Genomic DNA, 25,600 nt, shown 5'->3' on the forward strand with positions numbered 1-25,600 from the left:
CTGGAGCAGAGGGAGAGGAGGCAGAAGAAGTTATTCCCCACATGCACTCTGGGGGAAGCTGGGGGTGAGGGCGATGAGCTCATCTCTGCTCGGTCACTCCAGTTCCGTTCCGGGCACGAGCACCGGCGTGTGCAGCTGAAGGACCTGCGATGGGGACGTCTGCCCGGGGCACTGAATGCGCGCTGCTGCTACCTTTGACGCTGACTCTCTGATGACAGGGTGACAAGTGTCAACTGCCTATTTTTATTTGAACTAAATTTTTTGAGATGCATGTTGGGCCTGCCTATCAGAAGCTGTGGTTTCCTGTGGCATGGGCTTCACCTCACCCTACTGATCCTGCAGCACAGAAACGTTGCATGATGCTAAATTCAGCATGTGCTACAATGCCTTTGGCTAAATGGGCATGCTTAGTTGCTAGCATCTCACCCACAGGAAAACCAGTTATTTCAAGAAGAAATTTGGTGTAGTAGAAAAAGACTATAGAAAACGGTATAATTAGGTGGAAATTATGTAACATATCTATTGTTTAATAGTTGTAATGAAAAGAAGAAAAAGAAAAATTTTATTAGCACCATAATTATTACATCTGCTTGGTGTTATGCCAACAGCTATGCTACTAACAGCACCAGCACAAGCAAGACAGAAACACTGGCATGATACAGCTGCTGATACTGGAAATTCTGGCTCTGATAAGACCTAATTATGGCTTTCCGGTTCTTTCTGTATTAATTAGTGGAAAATGCCAATTCATCAAAAAGGACTTGCTTTTTAAATGGATCCATTTCAAAGATAATTTCATGGGAATAAGTTTATCGTGCATGGGAATGTCTGTCCAAAGCTAAAGGGAAAGACAAAGTTTCTTTACTAAATGAAGATGCCCAGTTATAGGATGTATTGCTTTTCTTGACGCCTGATCAGAGACTTGAAACTGGCTTTCCCTCATTTCACAGCAGTGTCCTAATGATGAGGAAATGGTTCTTTTAGGCTGGGCATCCCTCAGTGTCTTTTCTGCTTTGCCTAACAATAAGCATGTATCAAGGTAGAGGGAGACAGAAAGTTCTCTTTTTCTTCTTAGGGATAGAAATAGCAATGTGGGTGATCACATTTCACCTTGCTTTTCCAATAAAGTATAGTCACTTACACAGAATCAAGGTGGTGAGAAACGCTGAAAAAGACATCCCATGCAGATGCTACTTGTGAGAAAGAAGAGTCTGCACAAGGCCATTGGCTGTAATTAATCCACCTCCTTGCAGCCATTTCACATGTAAACACCTGAATCAGTGTCAGACAGTTGCAGTAATAAGATTTTTTTTAAGAACCACGGGAGCTTAGAGTAGACCAGAAAACCTTTTCTCTGAGCAGGTAACTTCATCATTATTATAATTATTATAATTATTATTATTACTACTACTACTACTACTTCTTTATGATCTATTGTTTAACATATACAGTCTGAAACCTTCTTGCATATTTTATTTGAGCATACAGCATGATGCAAAGAGCCTTTCCACTTATAAAGGAGACTTGGACATTATAATTTATTTTGTTAGATAATCTAAAATTTGTTGTCAGACTGTTCCAGTGTCCAGCTTCACGTGAATCACTAGGTTAACACACAATATAAAACAATATTCATGATTCTGAGCCTTCTGCACCAACTGCATCAGTCCAACTCCTCTTCTTCATGCTCCCAGCTGTGTGTTCCATTAATTCTTACAAAATATCTGTAATCTTCTTATCTTCTTTTTGTCCTTACCTTGCCTTTATCTAGTCTGGAAGTATAATCACTTCAGAGACATCCCTAGGGAAATGAATTTATGGCACCTGGAGGCTTCTCTGGTAAATGACAGCCATGGCAGTAAAGTCCAAGCAACCTTTTGTACTCCCTTGAAAAGCATCATTATAGACCTCATGGTTCCAGAGGAATGCCTGTGAGTGACAGGATGTATTCCTTTGTATTCCAGAATTATGGAACTTATTCAGTAGGTACATAAAAAACTTACTAAGTTTTAATAAGTTTTAAAGATAATTCATTAATTAGAATAAAAATGAGAAATAAGAGAGCTAGAGAGCCTATCAGGGAATAGAGCACATTCTGCAAAAAATCATATTTTAAGGCAATTTATAGCTTTCTTCAAACAAATAGACCAACTATCCTTGTGATGTTTCTGGTTGTGAAGAAATAGTTCAATGCATCAACCATTCAGTCACCCAAATGCATCAAATCTTACATAAAGAGTAAATCTTAATTTTATTCTCCGAAAAGACAGGCACAAAAAATCTTAGTAATAGTGGATTACTTCCCACATCTCTATGGAGATTTAACTCTCAAACAAATACTATATTTCTGTGCTGATCATTTTTGCAGAAATACTCAGGGAAAGTGTTTTATTCAGTATAGCTGGGTTCATCCAAAGGTAAAGTCACAAAGCTGTAACAGCTAGAGAGAAATAATGGAACTTCTGTCAAATAATACTTTTGTTTTCTCTTTTTCCTTCTTCCATAACAAGAAGAAGAAATATAGAGAGCTTTGGAGAAGGGAGCAAAACATCTATAAGAGTCTATGAAAAAATGTGAAAGTGGTGAAAGGCTGGCAAAGGTTTCTTAAAAAATTCTACTAACAATTCTAAATTAAAAAGACCCAAGGATTACTACATCTTCTTTGATTTAACAGAAATCTGATTAATAAAATACATATATATTTCTTCCCATCTTAAATATTTTTATGAGCACTCTGCTCAACATCTGAAATTTTAGCAAAATTTACCTTAGATTTAGAGTAGAAAAAAGGAGCCTTTGTTTCCATGGCAAGGGAAGCAATTTGTACTATAGTACCACTGTCTGTGTGTACGATGGCTTTTGTTTCACATGTGCAATTGATAATCTAAGTCCACTTTTATCCTGAACTAGTACTCTAAATACCATTGCCAGCACTGACAATGGCATACCACCGAAAGGCTGCAGTGCAGAACCTGTCGTGCAGGTCCCTGTCAAGCCCCTGTCCTTCCAGGTGGGCAACTCAAAGTGTTTGGGTTTGTGTAAAAAAATTTTTGTTTGTTTTGTTTTGTTTTGAGAGGGGTGTGTTCTTCAAGCATGCAACATCTAAATAAAAGATCACCAGGCTCCTTTTCAGTCTTCAAGAGACATGTGGTCTAGATGACCAAGTTTTGTGTGATGGCCATGAAGTTGTAAGCAAACCTTCCCAAGAGAAGCGTAGTGCATCCCTTGTAGAGAAAGAAACATACAGGCTATGTGGAAAACACAGGTAACAAGTTTCTAAGACAAGGAAAGGCTTTTAATTTGTATTTTGTTTCTCAACTGAATGTGAAAACAGAGCTAGAAGAATTTTGCATGTCTCCATAACAAATCAATATAATTTAAAACTGCATAAACAGTGAAATACCATTTTGAGTAGTCAAAATCAAATACAGCACATGGGGTCTATGATGCTAATTCCTGAGAACTGAAGAAAACAGAATATTCTGAATATTCTGAACATTCTGAAACAGAATATTGCTTAGGCTAAAATTTCAGTGTTATGTAAGGACCTCACTATAAATAATAACTACCTGTGGCAACCTAATGATTTTAAGGGCTAAAGCAGCAGCCACATCAAGTATAAGCTGGCATTTCCTTCTGTTTTCCACATCTGATACTGACGTTTTCTCAAATTGATGGCCATCAGAGAAGCCCTCTCTGCCACCCAGGGAAAGTATGTGAGAAGTTGCATATAATGTAAATTATAAAGTTAAACTCTGGTTTGAGCAGTTTTGTGCCTGTAGCCCTGGTGTGACATAGAAACCCAGGTCCCCCCACCGAGGAATCGCCTTCAGCTGCTGCGGATAGAGACAGCTCATTTTCTCAGCTTGCCACAGGGCTGTTCCCTGCTCTGTTCATTACTGTAGTGCAAATTTAAACGTCACGTGCAATGGGGCATATAGCTACCATTAATGGATATGCCACAGTACAATGCTTTCATTATTCACTTTTTTCTCCTTTTTCCTGCTTTGTCACATTATGCTATGTAATTACACCGCTACACCCTCCCTCAGGCATCTCTCACTTCATTGGCATAAGTGGCACACCACTTGTCAGAAAATGGAAACTTTCTTTTCCTGCAATGGCAAGACTGGTGGAAAGTTTAGATGAGGGTCCTACCTTCTCTAAACACCACAAATGAGACAGTTTCTGCAGAGGGTTTTGAGGAAAAAGAGGACAAATATTCTCTGCCAGATGCGGATACTGCCTTGCACATGGGCGTAGGATTTGGGGGACAGATTGGCAGGCTGAGAAATTATGAAAGAAAATAAAGCTGATGTAAAAACAAGGAAGAGTTAAGGTTTATGCCTGTCCCAAATAATTTCTGGGTTTGGCACTGCCAAACTTTTGGCAAGGTTACACTGGTCTTTTTGTTGTCTTCCGCAAGTCACAAACTCTTCCAGAGCAAAAGCCAGTTTCTTAAATATTTTGGAAACAGAAATTTAAAACAGGATCTTTCAGCAATAAAGAATATTTTCATTTACTGAGTTACATACACTAGTGGTTTTATTGTGCCATTTCTTTTCAGTTAGTTACTCACTGATTTTTACAGTTTTGCTTTAAAATCAATGACCCAGTATAGTCCATTAGAGTTTTTAATCTCCTTTTTCCTTTTTATAGGACTTAGTTTACTTACTTTCAGATTTTTTTTTCTAGCAAAACTGTCTGAGCACTAAATACTGTTGTCTGCCTTACAAGCACACCTGATGGAGCAGGGACTATCAGCTGCTGTGCTGTCTCTGCACATGCAACCAAAAACCCCATGGCCGGCTGACCGGGTGATGGGAGCTACTGTACAGGTAATTATTACCATTGACCATTCTCACTTTGGATCTCTTCTATTATTTTATTTACACGGTTCACTTACAGAAGCTGATGATGCTCAAAGTAAATAGGGGAAATGCAGATGGAAATAAAAGGTTCATTTCTATCACTTTGCCCAAAAATCAGAGTGCACACCAAATAATTTCTGAATTTCTTCCAGATAAAGTCATGTACTGCCCAATGGGAGGCTCTTCTCAGCAGATGTATCCAAGGGCCATCAACAAATCCTCCATTATAAGCTCCTATGTCTACCACAGCTCTTCCCTAAAACAAGATGACAGCTTCTCCCACCCATGTGTCCAAGTTCTTTCCCCTCATCATCCCTCCCTGCCTCCTACTCCACGTATCCCTTGGCTCCTGCTACTTTCAGCTGCTTTTTTCCTCACAGGCGTATCACAGTGAACAGTCACAGATGCCTTTCCACTACCTCTGTTACTCTGATCGACCATCTTTTGGGGTTCTCTGTCTCAATTTTCCTTTGTGTTAGCCTTTTGGTGTCGGTGGTACTCCTGTCTGAGGTGAGGCTCATGTCCATCTTCTGATGCTGCCTGATGCTGCCCAAACGTGGGCTGAAAAACTGATGCTGTGCAGGAGTGAAGCAGCAAGAAAGAGAGCTAGACTCTTCTGCCAGGTGATCGTCCTCTTTTCTTGCTTGCTTACATTCTTCTACAAAGTAAAGTCTATGCTAAAGAAATAGTGTAAAAGGAAAAAGGATAGGGAGGTGTCTTAATTAGGGGAATTAACTCTATTACACTCTGGTTACCAGCTCCTATCGAAGGCCTAATAAGAAACACGCAAAGACTTGCCTTCACTTTTCATTTAAAAATTGCTCAGTGTTTTCTTCAAAACTTTATACAATTATTGTTCAAATTCTGCAGTGAAGAAATATGTTCAGCCAGCTCTGCCTGAATATATACAGTCATCTAGCACTGACTATAATAAAAGGCAGCTGATGAACAAGTATCTTGTCTAGAAGGAGATTGTATACATGCTTATGTGAAAAAGACATTTTCCTAACCCTAAAATGTACAATGCTAAGTCATAGCACTGTGCATTTTCCTGAAAAGATCTGCTTTCATTATGCTTTTAGTAAATATTTAGTGTTTAGAAAAATGTATTCTAAAGGTTTTGTTGATTTTTTTTTTCTTGGTTGCAGAAATCTGCTGGAAAAGTAAGTGTAGTGCATTTTATGAAAACACATGGAGTTAAAAATATTTTACTTCTATATTGATTACTGAGTCTCTCTTCCAGTAGAGGTTTCTTGAATTAGTGTTACAATATTTTTTCAAGATTAGTAGTCACTTGGGCAAACTTAATTTAGCATACAATAGAATACGAAGAACTGCTTAAAACATTCTTTTGCAGAGAAAAGTTTTCAGTTCTACTCCTATCCTATGCACGCCAAAGCCTTTATAAACCTATATTACATGTCTTAGTTATAGAAATTATTATGCTTTCAAGACAGACATGCTTTAATTACACAAAACTCAAGAAAGAGGGTGAGGTTGGGAGAGAATTATCATTTAAAAGTCAAGATAAAAATAATCAATCCTTCTTTCTTCCCTTCCTCCCTAACAAGTCAAAGGAAACAAATGAATCTGCACTGCAGGGATTATTTTCTCACTCATAATATTATATTAGATAATATTGAGTGCTATTTCCTTCTAGACATACAGAACACAAGCACAATCATTGTAGTGTAATGGGGATAATTGCTACCAGTTATATCTATCTGGTGTGACTCACACAGTTTTCTCTTGTTAAAAGGTAATTTGTGCTATATTCGAACAGAGACTTTGAAAAACAAAAGTTAGTTCCTTGCTTTTTGTTTCTTTTTCTTTTTTCTTTTTTTTATTATTTTTAATTTAATGTGTAACCTACCCTATGATAATTACTGTGAAAAGAAAGCAGGTTGTTTGTAAAATCTGGCTCTGGTATAACTTCATGTCCTCACAGCTAATTTTATATAGTCCTCATGAACATGGCTGAAATTGTAATGAGCTTGCTCTGCAATTTCATGTGGAAAACTGTTAGAAACCTAATCCATCATGCAAGACAGCAGAACACTTTATAGGTAAATTACCCACAACACAGCAATAAATCAAAGTAAGTCCCATCTGTCATTTTAGAAGCTGTGGGAGTCTATTACAGTTTGGCACAGGTATGATGCAGCTGGGTGGACAGCACTTGGCTTGCACAGTACCTGCTACTGGAAGGAACCAATTGCCTTTTTAGAGATACAAGGCAAAAATAACCAACATGATTACCCCAGCAAGACTAACTGTAAAAAGAAGCTAAAACACAATAATGAAGTAGCAGGACAAAAGAAGAGAGCGGTCTAGTGAGAACGTTCCAACTGATTGGTTATTCCTCTCCTAAAGTCTTGCCCAGTATCCTGGTTTCAGCCAGGATAGAGCTGTTTTTCTTCACAGAAACTAGTGTGAGACTGTGTTTCTGATTTGGGATGAGAAACTGTTGATAATGTGCTGATGTTTTGCGTTGTTGCTGAGCAGTCAAGGACAGTCCAGCTTCTTGTGCTGCCCTGCCAGTGAGCAGGCTGGGGGTGCCCGGGGAGCTGGGAGGGGACATGGCCAGGACAGCTGGCCCAGGCTGGCCAAAGAGATATTCCCCACCATACGATGTCATGCCCAGTACATAAACTGGAGTTGGCCGGGGGGCGGGAATCGCTGCTCGGGGACGGTCTGTCGATCGCCGGGTGGTGAGCAATTTCTGTATTGGGCATCACTTGTTCTTGTACATTCCTTTGTTGGTGGTATCATTGTTTCCTTCTCTCTTTCTGTCCTATTAAACCGTGTTTATCTCAACCCACGAGGTTTTTTTTTTCTAATTCTCTCCCCTGTCCCACTGTGAGAGGGGGAGTGAGTGAGCAGCTGCGTGGTGCTTAGTTGCCAGCTGGGGCTAAACCATGACACCCAGGAACTGAGCATTCAGTTCTGCTTGAAAAGAAACAAACCCATTTACTTTGTTATCCCTGTGTTGTTAAAGGTGAGTAACTTCTGATTTTTGATTAGGAGGAGAGGGGGAATAGTTTTTGCCCTTACTTGTTGCAATAGTATCTGTTAATTTCACCAAGGTCAAATTAACTATGACAACTACGAGCAGCAAAAAATTCAGGTAATTATAATAAATGAAAATTGATAATTATAAGCTTACAGAAAGAGAAAACAAGTGATAAAAGAGGGTAGATTTAGACTAGGTATAAGGAAGACATTTTTCAAAAGGAGCGTGGTGAAACACTGGCACAGGTTGCCCAGAGAGGTGGTAGATGCTCCATCCCTGGAAACATTCAAGGTCAGGGGCTTCCAAAATGGGGCTCTGAGCAACCTGATCTGGTTGAAGATGTCCTTGCTCACTGCAGCGGGGTTGGACTAGATGGCCTTTAAAGGTCCCTTCCAACCCCAAACTATTCTATGATTCTGTGATTCTATGCCAGTAGAGGCCCTATCCTGACACAACAAATGCTTTCATGTTCAATGAATAAGTCTCTGTCTGTGCAGTCCACACTGGCTCTAGTGGCTGTATTTACAAATTCATTTATATGTCAGAGGCTTGAGTTCATGATGGTCTTAATTATGCATCGAAATATTTAAAGGAATGCACACAAATAAAAGAACATATCTACAAGTTCTTTAATGTGCATGTTCTTTTAAATAACTGTGTGCACCCTGTAAAACAGAACATCTGAAAAGTTCTTTCTGAGCTGCAGCCATATGTTTTTCCCCTTTCAGAATGTTTTGTAATTCAGTTATACCAAATATCGTTTAATAACTTGCTTTAGTCTAAGAAATCTCAGTGCTTTCTACAGCTATCACTAAGGCTCACAGGAGACAGGAATACTGTTAGCAGCCCGTCACCTGATGTTTGCCAAAACAGCATAAAATGATGATTCAGAAATCCAAAAGTCAAGACTGCCAGACACTTTTCTAACTATAAGACAACACCCTGGACTTTCAAATAAAATCACAAAACCAAGAATTGTAACTGCCAGAAACAATCCACATTGCTCAGGCAATGACTCTCCGTTCTCCCTAAATATCTAGGGAACAATGGACTTCCACTTCGCAATGCCACAATGACTACAATGCTTTTGGCACAGTCAATACAAAGGTCTGAGACTGTACAAAACTTTTAGCAACTCTTGTACCTGACCATTCCTAACACACTTCAAAAATTGTTTACTGTTTAAAATACTGCACTGTGGCAAAGGTAAACAGGATATGTACCTGTGCCAAGCTGGTTAGATTTTTATAAAAACTTGCAAAACTACAGACTGATAGTCAGTGACAAGATTTTTCATTTCCTTTTTTTTTTTCATTGCAAGTAGATATAATTACAGAATAAAGTAAACCATCCCTCATTCTCCAAAATATGTAATTCCTTTGCGTTTGCATATATACTGTAACACAGCTGCACAGGAAATAAAAGATTTATCTGCCAAGTGGCTCACCTCCTCCAGCAATCTGAACATGACATGACCTATTGCTAAAGTCATGCTGTATAAGTGGAAACCGGCTATTGTTAAGTAAAGAGAAGGAGTTGAGACCAGTCATAGAACATTTTTGTGTTACACTATTTTCAGGCATTCTAAAAAGCACTAGCAGCATCATAAAAGCAAGAGGTCCGTTTTTAAAAAGAATGTGAACACCATGAAAAGCTACTGAACTTAGAAATCAGTATTTCTACAGAAACTTTGCTTATCAGTTCCAGGAATTACGTGCTACAACTTCAGTATTGCAAGTCCAGCTGGGTGTCTAAAATTCAGGTTCTCAGTTTGTATTTTGAACATCTGTCCAGTTTAAGGGAAAAAAAAAAAGCCGCAACAACTAGATTTTCAAAGATTTTTATGAATGGCATATATACTATGTAGTCAACAGAAGCTCTTCTTTTTCTGTTTCATTCTATTTCATCTGACTCTGGACTCCAGCAAGGGCAAGCTGACAAAAAAATTATATTTACATTTACATGGATATGGATATTTATATTTAGTTTAATAAAAAATATACCAAAAGCTGGTACAAAACTAGTTAAACAGTGATTTGTCCTGAGTGTACCATAGCTCTTCCTTTCCTACACATTTGCATCATGACCAGAATTGCCATTTCCTAGAGGCCTGTGGGAATATGCAAGTCCCTGATACTTACAGATTAAATACAGATATCTAAGATTTTCCAGAAGAATCATCTCAGCACCAAAGCTGTACTAATGAGCATGCCGAGAACTTGGTATTGGCCTTGTTCCACCTTCAGTTTAACCACGAACTGCTTGAAGCTTAGGAAAACATGGAAGAGCCGCCTCCTATTCCTCACAAGAAAATGGCAGAGGCATCACTGGCTGAACGAGTGGCTTCCAAGTCTTGATTTACTCTATGGCAGAACCCCTTCACCATGCCCTAAAATAACCGCTCAGAGAAAGAAGCACAAAGAGGTGGTCCCCCTTCCCGGTTTTCGAAGAAAGGACCTCATATGTCTCGCTGCACAAGGTGCTCGAGTACGTGCCACAGCCTCACAGAGGGGAAGGGTAATGGAAACGCGCCTCAGCCACGGCTGCCCCAAAGCTGCCCCTGAGAGCTTGCTGCCTCTTGCGAGTGCGTGTTGAGTGTCTCCCCGTGGACTACGCGGAAAATTTAGATATCCAAACTGGAGCCTTGAGAGGCGGACTCGAAAAGCTGGTGCAAGGCCTCGTGCTGCAAGAATCTAAAGGCACCCTTTTGCCCCAACCCCATTGTTCATCTGTAAACATTTATTTGGATGCTTAAGAAATGAAAAATGAGCCATCTGTGCTTCAAATCCCCATGCTGTCTATGTAAAAATACCCAATGCCAATTAGTAAGCTGCTTTTAAATTATCTTTATATGCAATTATTGCTTTTTCGCTGTACAAAAGCAGGTTTAGGTCCTTTTCTCCCTTTGAACTAGACTGATTTAACTGAAGATGTGCTAAAAGACCATAAATTAAGAGATAAAAGCAGAGTGTAGGGTTAGAAGGAGATGCCCTCTGGGACATTTAAAGTTGATGTCAAACCCAGAATTCTTTCACGGCTTTAATAATGATTTAACGTATCTTTTCATGACTGTAACAGCATCCACTATATGGAAATAGTTGTCATTTTTTTCCATTTCCTATGATATTTATATGGTTGTATTAAATATATTTTATGTTTTTTTACTACTAGCAATTGGTAAAATTGCTTTGATTGTTTTTTCTATTTTTGAAACCTTGTGTGGTTGTCTGAGTTGCTTACCTATAGAGAAAAATAAAAATATACAAAAAGATAGCATAAAGAAAATGTATCTAAAAACTATCATTTTGTCAAACCAATTTAAAAATCTTTATGAACATGAAACAATCTGTATGCTCGTAGAAATCTTGCCTCTATTTGTGACTTTGTTCTTGTATACTTTATGCCCACGACAGACTGGAACAGAGGAAATGTTAACCTGTCTTCAGTCAAGATTATTCAATGACATCCACAGCATTAGGTGAGCATCTTCCTATTAAAAACTGCCAACATCTAGAGGAAGAAATATTTTACTAATGGTCTTCAAGTGACTGTTCATTTGTCTGCGTTGTTTCATACTAGTTTGTTAACAAGTTCTGCATATGCATTTCTGGTTGTTTCAAATAAATGTTGCCTTTGCATAGACAAAGATCTTTGTGATGCTGTGATTCCCTAGATACTAGAAAATGTCAAAGGAGTTATCACTTAAAATATTACTTATATTTACTAATGCATTCATCTTTTACTTATACCAAAGACGGGAAGGAGAGTACTAAGATGCCACTGACTCATTGATTTATTCTGTCCTTTTAAAAGGTAGAATGGTCTGTCAGACTTTCTTACTGAAAAGGGAATATGAGTTGAATATACCTGGCTTGTACATGCCTTTCTCCTTTGTCAGGTATTGGCCCTTTACTCATTGATACCAAGATCTGATGTATGTATTCAGAGAGGTCTTTTTTCTCTGAGAACAGTTGACTCACTTCATGAGAAAAAGATCTGAAATTTGTCAAAGTGACCAGAATGTACCAATGTGTCCTTTTTTGTAGCATTTCTTGGTATGTGAGTTTCTACATTTTCTTCTACATTTGACAGCTTATAATCACTATTAATTTCCTCTGATAAATGATGTCTTTGGCCCATAACAGTAAACACTTGGAGCAATATTTGCATTTTGATTTCTCTCAACGTGCAATGCTTGGCCATGTCAAATTCGTAGATGGTGCTCTTAGATGGTGTTTGACATATTTGGCTTAATGAAAGCTCTCTCTTGTCTTCCTGTGTTTGTTTCTTCCATTTTGAATTATACCTGTTCTAGTTTTGCATATCCTGAGCTTTGGGAAGATCTGAATGAGGAAGATACGGTGATTTCAGCAAATACATCACCTCTAGCTGTTTACAGTGTGAGAAGGACCAAAATTCTCTTTCTGTTAGTTGCATTCCACAGATAAATTTATGAAATATTATTTTAGCAGAAAACACAGTCAGAAAAAAAAGGGGGATAAGATTTTGGTATGATGTTACTCAGAGAAGAATCAATGAAAAACCTCTTTTTTCATCTTCGCTATCATTCTGTGTTGCCTAGCAATTCATGTTAATTACATTACTTTCTTTAACTCTTATAAAGAAAACAATGGATCTAAGAAATACAAAATCCTATATATGTAATACTAAAAAAAGAAGTTGATCCTAGCATTTAAACCCAAAAAATGAAAACAAGATGCAGTCTCCCTATTTTTCCAATTTTTTAATTCCAGGAGAAAAAAAAATCAAGGCACTACGCAAAAATACATATTGCAGTATATATATTAAAACTCTGAAACCTGTGGCTGGAGGTTTGATTTACCTTTTCTAAAATCTCAGTTAAGTGAAATATAAGCGGTTTTATCTGTCAATAATTTAGAAAATATGCTGACAAAATGGTAGCACAAACGGATCTTTGAAACACCTATTTGTCTAGTTTGCATAGTAAAGAAAAATATACAATATTCATTAGCAGTGTATAGTAATGGATTTTAATTCTTGGGCTATAATCAAAGATTTATTTCAAAATATATGATTAAACTATGATAAAGCCATGGGCAAGTATATTCAAACATGTCAGTATAGTTGTTATAGCTGATAATATGCATATGATTTCAGGGTCTCAGAAATCAGAAGAAAAAAATCCTTTAATTAAGACATCTTTTAGCTGTAGCTCATAATAACTGGCATAAAAATGGCTGCCAGAAAAAGAGAAACACTTTTCTAAAGCATAGAAACATGCAATTTCTGGCTTATTTCTTTCATTCCTGATTATGAATGGCATGCTATGCTTTTGCCTCTAACATCAGTAAACAGATGAAAAATAAACAAAAAGAATGAAAATGTTGAGAACTGCAGGAACTGAAAAATGCCAGACATGTCTATGCTAATGTTTAATAAAGTGCGTGCATAAAAAACAAAGGAAAAAAAAAAAGCTTTGTTTGCTGTTATGTGGAAACATGAGAAATGCGATACCACTTGACTGCTTCTGGGTTTTAATTTACACCAAAACCACAAATGAAACTGGCTTTACTCAACACAATTTAAAAAATATGAATTACTTTACACATGCACTATATTTCTGATGCTCAAAACATTGTGATATTGTGTTGCAGCCAGCCAGGTATATGTTGACCTTAACATCTAATGAAACTACAGTTATACTAGGTTTGTGATTTCCTTCTCTGTGTCTTGCTTCACGTCCACGGTTAAGATGTTTCTGCCCCACAGCTCCCTACAAGCATCCCATTTTGATAAAATTACTTCCCTTTCAGCTGACAGAAGAGACACAACAAGCCATTTAGTTTGGGTTACATGACCTACCAGGATTAGCCCCGTGACTTTATACTGAGATGGATTAGGGGGTTTCACAGGGTCACTGACAGAGCTCAGACTTCTAGAGGTTTTAAGACTCACTCATCCTCTTCTTCTAAACCTCTCATTCTCACTTAAGTTTCAAGATAACACTGTGCGGGCGTTCTTGCTTGCAAACTTCTGTTTTAAACAGCTGTGAGATTAATGTGTCAGCCACTGGCTAATTTTTCTGCTACTGGACCTACAGCTCATCCCTTATCCCTGCCTCTGATACATTGATGCTGTGGTCATGTTGCGACTCGAGCTTAACAAAACTGGGTGTAAACTCTTTTTCTCCTATACACTCTCATTTCCCCCTTCTCTGCCTACTTGTAAAGAAACCCCCCAATCCTTCGTACTCAAATCTTTTTGGACTTCTGCCTTTTTCTTGCCCAGCAAACTCAGGCCTTTCATCCTCAGCAGATGCCAGGGTCACCCTCTCCTCTACTTACTCTCTGCCAGGTTTTTCCCTCCGGCTTGTGTTACATCACACCTGGATTTCTGCCCAGTTTGCCTTTCTGGACTTTCTTATGGACTTACGCCAAATACTATTACTCAGGCTATGTTTGTTATTTGCTGATGTGAACGCTCTGATTTCACTAACTTGCTCAGCTGACATCTCTCCTGGCATGGCCTCTCCAGTTCTCCATTTACCATAACAACTGATTTTGGCTTCTTTTAAGCACCTCAATAACTCTGCACATCCTTATTGTCCCTTGCTGAGGTTCATTCTGATCCTTTCTTCCTTATGCCACCATACCTAGCCTCATCTCCTGGTTTCATAGCTTCAGCCACATTTGCCTCTGCCTTTTATTACACAACTGAAAGTGTTAATTAGTACTCATTCCAGAAAAGTTTCCACTCTGTACCCATTTATGTCTTTTTAATTCCAGTCATACCTACAAGGAGTCAAACAACTTTTTTCTTCCTGTTTTGTAAAGAACTCTCTTTTTTCCACTAAACTCTCTCTATTTTTCTACCCTTTGCCCACCATTCTTTTTGTCCTTGGAGAGGACCTAACAAGTCATGGATTAGCATGTAAACAATACCATTATAAAGTAAAAGACCTCTTCTGAGCATTTCTCTGAGGTAGTTCCAAACAAAACCAGTTGATTTGGTCAGGTCCTCATTTAAAGGTCATTCCTTTGACATGTTCAAGGTTATCCCTAAACTGCATTCCAAAGAAATGACAAGAAATTTTATAGACATGCCCAAGCTACCAAGCTCAAGGCCCTTGTTCAAGTTACCTTGATCAAGTACCTACAGAGTGTAGCACAGCAGTACAAAGCACAGTCTGAACCATGGAATGGAGTTTTCACAGAAGATTTTACAAATCTTCTTGTTTTAAAGCACATTTCACATGCAAGATTTCATTCAATGGATGTGACATGCAGAACCGTCTGCTCCCTAAGGAAAGTGGGTTCATGCAGGAATATGTTGAGCCCATGGCATGTTCTGAATTCCTTCATGTTCAATGAAATCTGCTACAGGATTCAGATGCCACTAGATTATTTCATGTAAACTCATACAGTCTTCTCCACAGTTAAAACATCTAATTAATCTATTTCTAAACTTAAGGAGTTACATTAAAAAGAGTTACCTTTTCTTGATATTGTCGCCGTGAGGAATCCAGAGACTGAATGAGGGCAGTGGCGTGACCAACAAACATGGCATAACAAGTAGCCCCCACAATCATACTCAACATGGTTATCCAGAGGTCGGACATGCTGACAGGGGCACGGGCTCCATAACCAATACAGAGCATATGGCTCATAGCTTTGAAGAGTGCATAGGAATACTGCTTTCCCCAGGAATCGTTCTGCAAGAAAAGACACAAGTGACTGAGCCAGCAAGCAGCTGAAGGGTAAAATACATTTGTACCTCTGTAGTGGATCATAGATTACTGGCTCTGAATGAGAAGTCTGGTAATACATCCTCTGTAGATTAGAAGAGATATTCCTTCTAAAATAATTGTTAGATAAAGCATCAGAGATTCTGCCAGATAGTACAGTGAGATTAAATAAAACTGACTATTTTTAATACATGATTGTGTTCTTCAACATGTGTGTTAACCTAATTACAAGGAGACTAAAGGTCAATTTTATTTTACAGCCCAGGGCAGACAGATTAAGAAAGAATTGAACATGCAGGCTTATCAAGCACAAGAAGGTATTGTTTTGTTTTAATATGCATGAACATACTCCCATGGCCCCCTTTCTTTCTTTTCAGAGTTGTCCATTTTAACACATAACCACATTTCATCTTACCAGCTGTTTCACTTCAAAGGACAGAAAAAAAAAGTGCTACTTGTTGTAATGTCTGCTTATTCTGTTTTTTCTTGTAATACTGTGTTTATAACAGAAGCATCTCAGTTCAAAAGAAGACTGTTTATTCTGCAATCATGGCAAACCCATGTTCATAGCCATGGTCTGTGAAACACAGCTCAAAAGAAAAGATGAATACCTGTATCTGCATTTCTGAATGTATAACTACCCCTCCCCATTCTCTCTGGGAGGTTAGAAGGACCTGACAGCTCACTTTCAAGCTTTTAAAATTGTCAAGGTGCTGTCAGCATCCTCCTTTAGCTTTACACAGAGACAGTCAAAGGGGCTGTTCCCAGAGAAAAGCAAATGCTTTAATACACTCCAAAAAGCCCTGGGACTCCTTGTCAGATTTTCCTATTTATTTTCCTCGCCAAAGGGATGAAACAAGAACAGTTTTATAGCTGTTGATCATCCAGTGCCCAGGAAAACAAATCGGGTTTGGAGAAAACTCAAAGAACTGCGAACAATTTCAGAAATGAAGAAGGGAAGAAGGAAGAACTGGGATGACATTAGTAAGATTAGGCAGATATCCAGTGTAGTGTCTAATATACAGGATCAAAAATAATAATCCTGTTAATGTAATCTCCAAATCAGAAGTAGCATTTATGTATAAAACTTACATATGAAATATCAATATTTGTGTCTCTTTCTCACCCATACAAGCTTTGCTCAAATGCTCTTCTTTCTCAAAGAGCTTCAGGCTTGCTCTCTTGCCATTTAAATGCCAAGACTACTGACTACTCTTGTCCTTTTCATCTATTAAAATGCTTTTTCTAGAACCCCTACTAGCTAAAATGACTGGTAACAGGAAATAAGCTAACAATTCTTGGACTGCAGATGACAAAGTTACTGTTTATCCACTAATATAATAACTTATAAATTAATGGTTCCTCTGTATTTACACTTCTTTTACTTTCTAAGTTAAAGCTTTTCAGATTTCTCAGCTGTTTTTGTCTTCACCAGTGAATATTCTGTGTTGTAAATAATACTGCTAAGGAATAGGTTTCCAAAAACCAAAAGAAAAAAGAGTACCATCTTAGACTGCTGAGAATCAGAGTTGCGGGGGGGGGGGGGGTGTTCACTGAGTAATGAGGAAATTTTCCTTTTATTTTGGACTTTAAAAAATACTCAAAAAATTAAAGACATGCAGAAGCTTCCTTGAAAATATCCACTTCGGGATTTAAATACCCAGCTGGAGAGCACAGAAACCCCTTGCCATCTGGGTCAGTGCAGGTATTTTAATGCAAGTTCCCTCCCTCTCAGGAAAGCAGCTTACAGCAATCAAGGCACAGTCTATTTTGACGGACTTTCCTTCCAGCTGGTATCAATCTCCTTTAAGTAGAAATAATTAATAATGGAATTTTTAGAGACCCCTACCAAACTCTTTAGCAGTTGCAGCTTTATATAGACTACATTGGGGAAAACAACAAACTGCTTGGTGGAGAAAAAATATCTGTTTTTTAAGGCTACAAGTAGCATTATTAAAGACACAGTATTCTGGAGGTTATAAGGTCAGAACCTCAGTTCTTGTGGGGCTCATACAGCAGATCTTACCCCTAAACTGTATTGTTTAGCATAAATTTTATAAACATTAAATCAAAATGAAAGCTGATTTTGATCTTGTCTATGAATATCTTCTATCATATCCTGGGTGTGATGAGCCTCAATTAAAATTCTTTCAGTAAAATCATACTTTTACATCAAAGTCTTTGAGTTAATCCAAAAGATTGTTGATTTTAATTCTTGACTGAGATCCTTTCCAAGTCTGTGAACTACAGTTTTAAGTAAAATACCCTTGTCTTTAAGAAAGAATAAGAAAATGGAAGTGAGGAGAAGCAAGAAGAAAAAAACCACAAGGAGTGCTTTCCACTAAGTATGTAACAAACTGAGTGAAAAATAAATTAAATACTACTTGAAAAGTAGTACCACGAGGGAATACTTGGGCTGTAATGACAGAAGAGAAATAACTAAAAATGCACAACCAAATAAACAAATTTTAACCACCTATCTACCTTCATATATAAGCCAAAGGAGGATCCAACATCTCAAATAGTCATGACTGCATCTGAATCCAGAACGGAGGTCCAGGCCATCTCAAATGACCACTTTGCTATACAGGAGGCATTAGATACTATTGTGTAGCTTGTGATAGATCTTGTTACAGGCTAGGCACATTTCTGACATTTGTGAATGGATGGTCCTGAGGAGCTGGTCCTCAGATGGGTAGCAGAAGAAGTTTAGCAGAAGTTTAGCAGAAGGAGTTTTTTCTTCTTTTTTTAGAAGGAGTTTAGCGGAAGGAGAAAAAGACCTGGTGAGAAAGCCTGACAAAAGATTTGAATTCAACTTGGATTTGTCTGAAGATGCTGTTGCTGAAAATACTTGCCAATGCTTTTTTATTTGTTTATTTTTCTTAATAATCAATCAATTCTTCCAGAATCGGTTGCAAACATTGCTCTTTTTAGTTTCTACGGGACTTTTTTCAAGATTATGCTGAACAAATACCATTGTGGAGGGTACAAATTTCAGTACTTACTTGTGTTCACAGAATCACAGAATCATTAAGGTTGGAAAAGACCTTTAAGATCCTTAAGTCCAACCACCAACTCAACACCACCATGCCCACTAAACCATGGTCCTGAAGTGTCACATCTACACATTTTTTATAATACTTCCAGTGATGGTGACTCCACCACCTCCCTGGGCAGCCTGTTCCAATGCTTGACCACCCTCTCGGTGAAGAAATTTTTCCTAATATCCAGTCTAAACCTCCCATGGCGCAACTTGAGGCCATTTCTTCTCGTCCTACCACTGGTTACCTGGGAGAAGAGACCAACACCCACCTCACCACAACCCCCTTTCAGGTAGTTGTAGAGAGCAAGAAGGTCTCCTCTCAGCCTCCTCTTCTCCAGACTCAACAACACCAGTGCCCTCAGCTGCTCGCCATAAGACTTGTGCTCCAGACCCCTCACCAGCTTCGTTGCCCTTCTCTGGACACGTTCCAGCACGTCAATGTCCTTCTTGTAGTGAGGGGCCCAAAACCGAACACAGGATTCAAGGTGCGGCCTCACCAGTGCCAAGTACAGGGGCACGATCACTTCCCTACTCCTGCTGGCCACACTTTTTCTGATACAGGCCAGGACGCTGTTGGCCACCTTGGCCACCTGGGCACACTGCTGGCTCATGTTCAGCTGGCCGTCAACCAGCACCCCCAGGTCCTTTTCCACCAGGCAGCTCTCCAGCCACCCCTCCCCAAGTCTGTAGCATTGCATGGGGTTGTTGTGACCCAAGTGCAGGACCCGGCACTTGGCCTTGTTGAATCTCATACTCTTGGCCTTGGCCCATCGATCCAGCCTGTCCAGATCCCTCTGCAGAACCCTCCTACCCTCCAGTAGATCAACACTCCCACCCAGCTTGGTGTCGTCTGCAAATGTACCGAGGGAGCACTCGATCTCCTCATCCAGATCGTCGATAAAGATATTGAACAAGACCGGCCCCAGAACCAAGCCCTGGGGAACACCGCTTGTGACCGGCCGCCAGCCGGATTTAACGCCATTCATCACAACTCTCTGGGCTCAACCATCCAGCCAGTTCTTTACCCAGCGAAGAGTAAACCTGTCTAAGCCACGAGCTGCCAGTTTCTCCATGAGAATGCTGTGGGAGACGTTGTCAAAGGCTTTACTAAAGTCCAGGTAGACAACATCCCCAGCCTTTCCCTCATCCACTAGGCGGGTCACCTGGTCATAGAAGGAGATCAGGCTGGTCAAGCAAGACCTGCCTTTCAAGAACCCATGCTGGCTGGGCTTGATCCCTTGGTTGTCCTGCACGTGCCCTGTGAGCGCCCTCTAAGATGAACCTCTCCATAATCTTCCCCGGTACCGAGGTCAGGCTGACAGGCCTGTAGTTTCCGAGATTCTCCTTCTTGTAGATGGGCGTCACACTGACAAGCCTCCAGTCGTCTGGGACCTCCCCTGTTAACCAGGACTGCTGATAGATGATGGAGAGTGTTGTTCAGTGATTCATCCCAAATATAGAAACCACTTAAAAAGAACATTAGTTCTAATGCCAAATCCTGTACATCATGTATGCTACTACCAGTGCTAGTATAGGAAATAATAATAATTATTATTCCATTATTTTTCTACTTGTGTTGTATAACCTAAGGGTTTCACAGGAACAACTCTAACTTTGTTTCAATGTGAGAGGTTGGAATTTTCCACAACCCCATTCCAAAGTGCTGTTCTTTGCTGTACAAAAGTGAGGAGTGGCCATTCCTCTCCTACTAGTCTACAGATTTTTTTTTTTAAATAAAAAGTATTTTTGCATTTGCATCATAAGGAGGTTTTATGTAACTCATTTACAGATAATATCCCTGAGTTAATAAAAGCCTATCCTATGAAATAAAGAATCCTGTCATTAACGTAGTCAGCTTTTCTTTAATATAATTATTAAATATGAATGTTTATATAAATACATGTTAATTGTTTCCTTAAATGGTCATAATTGGGTTTTAAAGTATAGATTTAAAAAAAAACAAAACACAGACCTCTATGAGCTAAAAAAGTCTCCTACAAAGAAGTAAAAAGGGCATTTAATTTCTTAGTTGACAATGGGTTGATCACTGTTTCCAGATTAGCAGTAATCAGTTTAAAATGCTGTAAATGAAATTACATTAATTTGGAAAAACTATTTAAGACTGTAATTGTGAGAAATACAAAAGCTGTTTATCCAAGGACTGATTACATAACCTAGCTTGATGACATTAGGAAATCCTCACATTTGTGAAAGGAATGATCACTGATCATTTGCAATTAGTTCTGTAAGTATATACATTAACTTAGCAGCTATCCTGAAGAATGCATTAATGACAGAGCACTTCTGATTTTCAAAAGTCAGTTTCCAAGCATCTTCGTTCACCTCAGGATGCTATTCTTTGCCTCTCAATTTCACATGAACCTGCTACAAATATCTTTTTGCAATATTAACTTTTCAGCTCATAATAAATAAATCACAGAAAGGTCACATGGCACCTTCTAAGGGACAACAATAAAAGGCAAATTATTTTTGTGAGTGGATTAAGAAAGGGTTTCTGTTTTATTGGAAGGTATGGAGGTTTTCGCCAGGAGATTTTGTTGTCATCAGGCAAATCAATTCCACTCCCATATTGTAGTCATTCCCTCAGGCACAGCTTATCTTCCCTCAGCCATACTCTTGTGCTGAGATATTCATTGATTTACAAATCTCTTCACAAGCAGACATTAGTGGTTTCCACATTTTTGACCTAGTTCCTTTTTCCGTTCACATCACTCTTGCTGCGTCACAGAAATGGTCCTCAGTTTGCAAGGGCACGCTTTACAGTCATGGAGCAAAGACTGACTTATGAATTAAGTGAAATTGTTTCTACAAGGATCTTGAATTCACACTCCTGATTCTCCCTTTCAAAACTGCAGCAGGAATGGGGAAGTAGCCTATCCCTACCCTGAAAAGCTTGCCTTGCCATCTGTCTCACACATCTATTCCATTGCCTTTAGGTTCTTCTGAAAATAAGTGATATTTGAAGGAGGGAACAAGGATACAAATCCTTGGAAGGTAGATGGTTTGTGTCTATTCTAGTAAATTAAAAAGTACCAGAAAGCATTTCCAAGCTCTAGAACTTGGTTCACATGTGTATGCTCTTAGAAGTGTCCGTGGCGTAGCACTGGCCATGTAGCACTCTCCCAAGCAATAGCAGGTCTGCTTTGGAGATGATGTGTGTGAGGAACCATTCCTTCTAGGCAGCTGGCATGAGCTTGTCCTGTGCTGAAACCTGAATGAGATGAATACTATGGACACAGTAGGTAGCTCCTATCCCAGTCCTACCCCAGTGCCCATTAAAAGTGCGCACTTTTAATTTACGAGCATGGAGGCAGAGAGACAGTGCATAAGTAAGTCTGCTTACAGAGGGCTTTTGTTTCGCTTTTGCCACAGAAAGTTATTGCACAAAACAAATGTAAAGTCCAGGGTGGGGCTTCAAAGATCAAAGAAAGCACCAAGCATCCTTGCTCACATAGTAGCACACACTGTAATGCAGTAGTGGACACAAGGAAACATCTGCCTAAAATCTGGAGGACATGAGCCACTGGTGGTTGAAGTTATTGTAAAAATTACAGTATTTTCCAATGGGAATTCAATTAAACAGTATTTGTGTCTGATATAGCCACAATATGAGTTATTTGTGTGTATCTATTTTCTAGGCATTATTTCCAACAGTTTCTTAAAGACTTCTTAAATTTAAGAATTATTTAAAATATAATTTAACTAATCAAAAACGCATACCAAGAAAAGGCTATACAGAACCTGACAAAAAGACACATATTTCTTACAAAATCCTGCATTATCTAAGTTCAATGGCAAAATCCTCCCAACTCTCTTTATGAACTTTCCATAAAAGTTTTATTGTCCTCCAAGGTTTCTCATGCTTTGGATTTGCCATCTACATGTCTTCAAAGTCTGGCTCTGCTTTCATATTTCAGAGTACAACCTGTACCCATTAGCTGTAATTACGCTGTGTCAACTAGATGTATGTTCATAACACTGATATGAGACTAGAATTGGGCCTCTGTATGAAATCTATCACTTCAACAGTAATCTGTATATACATTTTGATATAGATATATAACTTACATACTTGCCTATCAGTCAGTTGCATAATTTACTGCCTCTGGCTTCATAAATTACCTTAGAATAACACATTACTTCAAATCTCAGACAGAAAATTACAGCAAAATACCATCTCAGCATTTGAACTTCCAAAGAAGTTGTTTGAATATCGCAATGAATAACCAAGTTGGCCAATGGGAAAGTTGTACAACATTTTCTGTTTCAAAACTCATGCAATGGTGAATGTATTATCATGCAAAACCCCTACTTCTTATCACAGCTATTATTACTAAGAATCTCTTGTTGTTTTCTGAAACTAGTAAACAAAGGCAAGGTGGGATCAGACTTGAAAGACTAAAAATTCTGCTGTTATTCTAAAAATCTTAAGAAGTGCAAGGAAGAAGAGTATATTTTGGGAAGTGTGTAAGTATGTACGATTTAAGGAAAAAAACTCTGAATCGGTAAGCCCAGTGGAATAAGCAGATGTCTTCAGAAACTTCTCAACATTTCTCTCTGCTGATATGTGCATAGATAACAGATGGTGCAAATGACTCAGAATACACTTTCAAGACCAATACTGGCAGAAAAATTTTAGAAAGTGTCTGGCATTGCATTCCACAGGAAAAGAGGTTTGACTGGAGGAGCAATGACTAAATATTATATATTTACTTTTTTCAGAGTTGTTACGTGACTTTGCTGTCATTACAGCTTATTCATGTTTTGGTGCTATGTCTTTGGCACTAGTCATCAAACAAAAACAATGTAGCATAACAGATCTTGCTTTATCTTTTGATTATTTTTCCATATGCAGAAGAAAAAAATATGAGTATTTATCTGCTAATACATTCCTCCATTAAAAGCAAGCAGCGAGAATATCTACCTTTTTGTGGTAAGCATGAATAATTTTAATTGCAGAATCAGTGTGGCAATTCATAAACAGCAACAGAAGTGCAGATATTTGGCTTATGCACACAGACTGGTCTTTCATGTATATTTGAGTTTCACAATATATATTGAGTTCACATCAATAAGCCCATAGCATTCAAAAAGATGATTCACATAAGAAGATATGCTCAGAATCTTATAGGGTAGGCTTCCCTGTACACTGCTCGGTACTGCTCTTTGTTTTGTGTTTCTGTACCTAATCAGAGATGCAATCATGAATTCCTACAGCTGTATATATAAAGTTACAAAATAATAAATTAAAGCTTATGGAAAAAATACTTTTTCTATTCTTTTGCCTATGAATCAGCCTGCTTTTACTCATCCTTTTATGTTGTCACTGTGTTCCCTTAATGGAACACAGAAGACTGAAGAAAATTTGTAATGCATATTATTTAAAATAATATTCCATGCCAAAGGACTATTTTAAAAAGAATTTTTTAAGGAATTACAGCTTACAAAGCTGTTACAAAGCCTTTAGAAAGTTTAGAGTAAAACGTTAGAAGTACAGACTATGTTTATTTTTCCCATGTGAAAATTTTACAGTGCTAGGAGACATTCTCCCACCATGGAATTTAATTGTCTGTACTTGTAATTTTTCAGAAAGCGGTGGTTTTGGCTCAGGCCAAATAACAAAATCCAAAACAACTCTTGAACACAGCCTGAAGAGTTAGCACAGGTTCACTTGAGGCCACCTTGCCTCGGTAACTAAATTCAGTTGTATGGAAGCAGGCTGTGGAGGCAATTGACTTCCAGGAGAAAAAACAGCCCTGGGCACGTTTAATCTACCAGTACTGACAGCTCTACGTCAGTCAGTCACTGACAAACTAAGGGACGAATGCTGGTGAAGGAATGTTCCAAAATGTACCTGTTGATTCACTTCATGCCCGTCTGCTGGAAAAGTGAGATTAGAATGCAGTGAAGCAGGCAAGCATTTCTAAAGGGTTTGTGTTTCAGTTCCTTAACTCTTACAGGATGTGAACTGCTTCTGCCAGGGCGACTTCAGAGGACTTTGCCTACCAGTTGTGACTATTTTTTTATATCTGTTTTCAGACTTACTGGGTGGCATCATCTTCACTAACAATTACTACCACTGGACAGCATCTTTCTCCCCTCCTTTGAAATAACTTTCCTTGTCACAAAATATCTACAAAAAAGTAAAGTTTTTACAAATGCATATCATTGAAACAGCAGATGTTACCGTGCCATTCTATGCTGAACTTCGACCTTTGAGATCCTTTTAACTGAAATTTATCAAATACTCTAAAAATCTGATTAAGACATTTGGCTTTTGTTCTCCTCTCTCACAGCACACTCAAAGTTTGATGAAGTTCAAATCACACTGGTTTTTGATCCTGAAATAAACTTAAGTACCATTGTTTAGAAGGGACTGACTGGAACTGACACACATTGTCCACCAAAGGGAAAATATGTTGCAAGTATTGTGTGGTCACAGTAAGTGATTACCACAAGTAAGTACATCTACAGGTTTTTAAATGTGATTTCACTGGGCAAACAATGCATCCCAGATAGAAACACTTCCTTACAAGAAAAGAAAAAAAAAAGTCAAAACAATTGCATGTCTAATATGAAAATACATAAATACTGGAAGGAAGTATTTTCGATGAGAAACTGAAGTTCATGAAATAGCACTGTTCAGGAGAGATAAAAACTGAGAGTACATTAAAGACACCACATCTTTTCTTCTGTTCTTTTCAGCTAGTGGAGGAGCTGGATATGATGCAAAAGAGTTTACTTAACAAGCCTTACGTAGTGAATAAAACCATTTATGAAATGCTTTTACAGTGCACATCGAGAAAAGCCTTGAATTTTCAACAGTAGCTGTCTGATAGTCAAGAACAGGCAGATGATAATGTGGGCTTAATATAGTACAGTTCTGGGAGGCGGCTGAAGGAGTGAAGTGACATAAACCTGACTTG

General features: G+C 38.5%; 1 protein-coding gene across 1 annotated transcript in view; it reads right to left on the reverse strand.

Moving 5' to 3' along the window:
- HCN1 (hyperpolarization activated cyclic nucleotide gated potassium channel 1) overlaps positions 1-25,600 on the reverse strand; it is a gene marked incomplete at its 3' end in the record, with an annotated part of 208,453 nt that overhangs the window by 59,311 nt on the left and 123,542 nt on the right. The window contains exon 4 of the mRNA XM_082012987.1: positions 15,359-15,577. Coding sequence (XP_081869113.1) covers positions 15,359-15,577 — 219 coding nt within the window. The remainder of the gene's footprint in view (positions 1-15,358; positions 15,578-25,600) is intronic.

Source organism: Phaethon aethereus, assembly GCF_964289735.1.
Source record: "Phaethon aethereus genome assembly, chromosome: Z".
In the NCBI taxonomy this organism is placed as follows: domain Eukaryota; kingdom Metazoa; phylum Chordata; class Aves; order Phaethontiformes; family Phaethontidae; genus Phaethon; species Phaethon aethereus.